General features: G+C 51.3%; 1 protein-coding gene across 3 annotated transcripts in view; it reads left to right on the forward strand.

The window, feature by feature from the left end:
* LOC135522634 (MAGUK p55 subfamily member 7-like) overlaps nt 1–5,000 on the forward strand; it is a 273,268-nt gene that overhangs the window by 251,219 nt on the left and 17,049 nt on the right. For all 3 annotated transcript variants that reach the window (XM_064949080.1, XM_064949082.1, XM_064949081.1), the window contains exon 14: nt 3,349–3,429. In XM_064949080.1, the coding sequence (XP_064805152.1) occupies nt 3,349–3,429 (81 nt within the window). The remainder of the gene's footprint in view (nt 1–3,348; nt 3,430–5,000) is intronic.

The raw sequence follows: 5,000 nt of genomic DNA on the forward strand, positions 1-5,000 counted from the left end.
TAGTTGTTATCATAGCCTTGTTGCACTCAACATTGCAGGGTTAAGGTCTGGTTGGAGGAGGCTGAAGTTACCCTTGTCTGGCTGGCTGGGTGGTGGAGGTTGGATAGGACTCACAGCGTCCACATCGCCCCTCCTCTCCCCCTCAGCTCTAACGCTATGTGATGTGCTCTGCGTTTGGCCTGGAAGTTATTAAGCTCCAGATATTAAAGGCTGTTTCTCTAATGAGGGCAGTAATGCAGTCTGACACTTTTACTGGCACTGCAACCTGCCTGAGGAGAGGAGGGCAAGAGCACCGACCCACCACACCGCACTCCCTCCCAGAGGAGGGAGAGAGGGAGACTCAATATAACACAATACACTACCAATCAAGTATAATTCAGAAACAGTTGCAAAGAAATATGCTTTTTTATGGTGCCGTTTTGTTTTATAAGGTCAACATTGTATTGGAGATTGTTAAAAACAAACAATGCACAAAAGAACAAGCCTGTTTGTTTCTGCTAGTCCACAACGTCCCACCCCAGTGTGTTCTTTACCCCAGGTTATATGGGCCTCACAGGCAACGTGTGTGTTGTCCTCCACCGTACATCAGACGCAGGGGTAGTGAGAGGCTGAGTCCCAAATGGCACCTTATTCCCTTCCCTCTGTAGTGCACTACTTTTGACCAGTGCCCAGTAGCACTATATAGGGCAAAGTGTGACATTTAGGACACAGCCAGAGAAAGAGCGAGACCGAGAGAACGCCTGCTGGCGAGGGAACGATGTAGAAGGTGAGAATAGTTTAATGAGAGCTGTAAAAGTGTAAGGGAGCGTGAGCCGTTTGTCATCCCACGGCGAGGTGCTCGTGGCGGGGCCTGACGCCGCCGGGAAGAATGGCCAACAACCACTGAAACGGCTGCTCCGCTCTGCCTCCCGACAAACAACTTGCTTGAACTAAAAACTATTCCCTATGGTGCCTGGTGTGAAGTAGTGCGGTGTAAAGTAGTGTACTATAAAGGAATATAGGGTGCCATTTAGGCCACTAGACTTGTGGCTGGGAGCAGCCTGCTCCTCTGTCTTGATGTTACTCCGCTCCAGCGCCTTTAACACCTACAACAACACGCTGGAGCACCGCTGACACACACGTCCTTCTTTAAACAGCACAGTCACATTCCTTGTGGTCTCTCGAAACACATTTTAAAAGTGAAATTGGTTTCCTGATCTTAATAAATCAACACGGAGGAGAGGGTCAAGACCCCATTTGGACTTGTTCTCTGAAAACTCTCCTGAAAGATTGATTGCTGTCTTCACGCGGCCATGTGCTGTTTATGTGAGACGGCGACCGCAGTTCGCTTTTTCCCCCACATTTTTTGGGGTCAATTGTAACATGGAGAGTGGAGGACACTGAATGTGCTGAGGAAACAGCTTTTATCACTTACAGGGACCTTGTGATGGAGAGGACATGTGTGGCCGAGAGCTAAACTGCTGTAGGGCTGTCTCAAATGGCACGTGCGTGTGTGTACTTGTCTTGGAGAGAGACTTTATCCTTCAGGAAGAGACTCTGCTCTCTCTCACTCTGTTACTATCTCACACACACACACACACACACACACTTAAAGGCAGTCTTTGTTCACACCTGTTTATCAGAGCAGCTTAAAATCTCTCTGAAAGAACGGACAGGAGGTGAAAGGTGAACACACCAGATAGGACAGACAGACAGACATGATGACTAATGTCTAACAGTACAGCATTTGTGTTCAACCTCCGCTTATAACCCAAACCTCCCTCTTTTTCCAACTCCTCCACACCACTGAGTGAACTCAATATCCATTTGTTTTAGATGGCGGCCTGCTAGACACATTTGCCTGCAAAAGTTAATTTCCAATAGGGCCCGATGCATTCGTAGCGCCTTCCCAGAACGACAAGCATGTCAGGAATTCCATCATCCCTGCCTTTTTGCCATTCTACAGGCAGATTGTCGGGAGCTGTGGGGCTTCCTGCCGCTGTAACGCTTCTAGAACCAGGGGCGTGGAACCTTGTACTTCCGTAATTGATTCTTGTCCACACTACTTGAAGACATCGATACAAAGTCAGTTTGAATTAGCCTCATATATCAGCCTGGTCACTCCTGCTGATGTTATATGCTATAGGTTTCTGGCTGGAGACGGGGGGTGCCAGCGTTTGTGTTTTGGAAAAGTTGCAAGGATCTGGAGCCGCAGACAAATCAATAGCGCATTACTTTTCCCTCTCCCCCCTCCATCTCTCTCCCTCTCCCCCTCCCTCCAGTAGATGGAAAACCCAGCTGCCCACTGAGTTGGATCCTTGTTGATTTTTCAGGCTGTTCAGGGAAACACAACAAAGTGCTCTTTCGGCCTGTTGGTGCTGCACTCCTCCCACTCCCTCACTCCTCTCCTCCTCCCACTCCCTCACTCCTCTCCTCCCTTTCTTCTCCTCCCACTCCCTCATTCCATTCCTCCCTTTCTCCTCCTCCCTCTCCTCCTCCCACTCCCTCACTCCTCTCCTCCACCACCACTCCCTCACTCCTCTCCTCCTCCCACTCTTCTCCTCCTCCCACTCCTCTCCTCCTCCCACTCCCTCACTCCTCTACCTCCTCTCACTCCCTCACTCATATCCTTTCCTCCTCCTCTCACTCACTCATCTCCTCCTTTTCTCCTCCTCCCTCACTCCTCTCCTCCTCTCTCTCCCCTCCTCCTCCCACTCCCTCACTCATCTCCTCCTCCCACTCCCTCACTTCTCTCACTCCTCCTCCTCCCACTCCCTGACTCCTCTCCTCCTTTTCTCCTCCTCTCACTCCCTCACTCCTCTTCTCCTCCCACTCCCTCACCCCTCTCCTCCTCCCTCCCACTCCCTTCCTCCTCCCACTCCCTCACTCCTCTCCTCCTCCCACTCCCTCCTCCTCCCACTACCCTACCTCCCCCTCACTCCTCTCCTCCTTTTCTCCTCCTCTCACTACACCTCAGTCATATTTACAGTAGTGAGAGCACAGAGGTCTCAGTCAGTGACTTTCACAGTCTGGCCCTCTCGGTTCCAAGCATGGATGGACTTAGCCAAGGTGTGTGTGTTTGTGTGTGTGTATGCACGTGTGTGTGTGTGCCTGGGTCTGTAAACACCATCACACATTTATCAGTGTCTCTCATTGGCGTATGGGATGGAAACAATTCCGCTCTGCTACGTCCCATCCTGGACCAGACCTGGCCTCCACACTGCCTTGCTCCTCTGGCCCGGCCTCTATCTCGCCCACCTTTGTTAAGGGGAGGCGGTGATGAATGCATGACTGATGTTGCTTTAATGATGCTTTAACTCTCTCTCCGTCCTGCTTTCTCTCTTGCTCTCTCTCTATCGCTCTCTCTAGGTCCCACAGGGGTAGGTCTGAATGAGCTGAAAAGGAAACTGCTGATCTCTGACCCCCAACACTTCAGTGTGACCGTGCCACGTAAGTCTACCTGACCCGTACACTAGACCAGACTGGTGGTGGGGTCTATTGTTGTGGGGGGTGTGTGAACAGACTGGTGGTGGGGTCTATCTGGTGGGGGGGGTGTGTCTAATGGAGACTGAACCTCTCTCCCAGACCAGGAGGGAGTAGTGAAGTGTGTTGGGGGGTGTGTGTCTAATGGAGACTGAACCTCTCTCCCAGACCAGGAGGGAGTCGTGGACTGTGTTGGGGGGTGTGTGTCTAATGGAGACTGAACCTCTCTCCCAGACCAGGAGGGAGTAGTGAAGTGTGTTGGGGGGTGTGTGTCTAATGGAGACTGAACCTCTCTCCCAGACCAGGAGGGAGTCGTGGACTGTGTTGGGGGGTGTGTGTCTAATGGAGACTGAACCTCTCTCCCAGACCAGGAGGGAGTCGTGGGGTGTGTTGGGGGGTGTGTGTCTAATGGAGACTGAACCTCTCTCCCAGACCAGGAGGGAGTCGTGGACTGTGGTGGGGGGTGTGTGTCTAATGGAGACTGAACCTCTCTCCCAGACCAGGAGGGAGTCGTGGACTGTGTTGGGGGGTGTGTGTCTAATGGAGACTGAACCTCTCTCCCAGACCAGGAGGGAGTCGTGGACTGTGTTGGGGGGTGTGTGTCTAATGGAGACTGAACCTTTCTCCCAGACCAGGAGGGAGTCGTGGACTGTGTTGGGGGGGGTGTGTCTAATGGAGACTGAACCTCTCTCCCAGACCAGGAGGGAGTAGTGGACTGTGGTGGGGGGTGTGTGTCTAATGGAGACTGAACCTCTCTCCCAGACCAGGAGGGAGTCGTGGACTGTGGTGGGGGGTGTGTGTCTAATGGAGACTGAACCTCTCTCCCAGACCAGGAGGGAGTCGTGGACTGTTTTGGGGGGTGGTCAGTCTGAGTTTAAACCTCCCTTCATCTCCATATGTTTCTGATCCTTATATTGATGCTTTTAGGTTCTGAAGTAGACATTTGGTTTCCTCAGTCTCCTCTACAATCCACAGATGGACAGACAGGAAAGAGACAGACAGACATACAGACAGACAGACACTAGGTGAACTGTTGTCAGGTGCTCAGCAGGACGGATGCTCCTGTTTTTGTAATTAATAAATAGTGGAAGCTCTGGTCTGTATCAGATGGTTATGGAGACCAGTTACTCTGGCTGCATGCCAAATGACACCCAGTCCCCTATGTAGTGCACTTCTTTAGAACAGATCCAATATGGAATAGGGTGCCATTTGGGATGTACACTCTGACTGCATTCCCACAGGGAGCTGAACCCTCATACACAATGGCTGGTACTGCATTTACACTGAAAACAGATTGGCTGTACACGGGCACAGAAATGTAAAACTATCAGGTGCCATGTTAGATTGTCACTAAATGGAGGCCAAATGCCTCCCGTGATTTTAACTGGTAAGAAATCATCCATCACCCTGGATAAATGATGTTTAGCTTTCTGCTGCCAGTTTGTTGTTGCCTTCGTGGGTGTTGGTAAAGGTCCATAGACCCATGCATAGACTCACACTCACTCACTCACACACAAACACGGAGCTGTCTGGGGGTG

The sequence above is a fragment of the Oncorhynchus masou genome, chromosome 30, assembly GCF_036934945.1.
Source record: "Oncorhynchus masou masou isolate Uvic2021 chromosome 30, UVic_Omas_1.1, whole genome shotgun sequence".
Classification (NCBI taxonomy): Eukaryota; Metazoa; Chordata; class Actinopteri; order Salmoniformes; family Salmonidae; genus Oncorhynchus; species Oncorhynchus masou.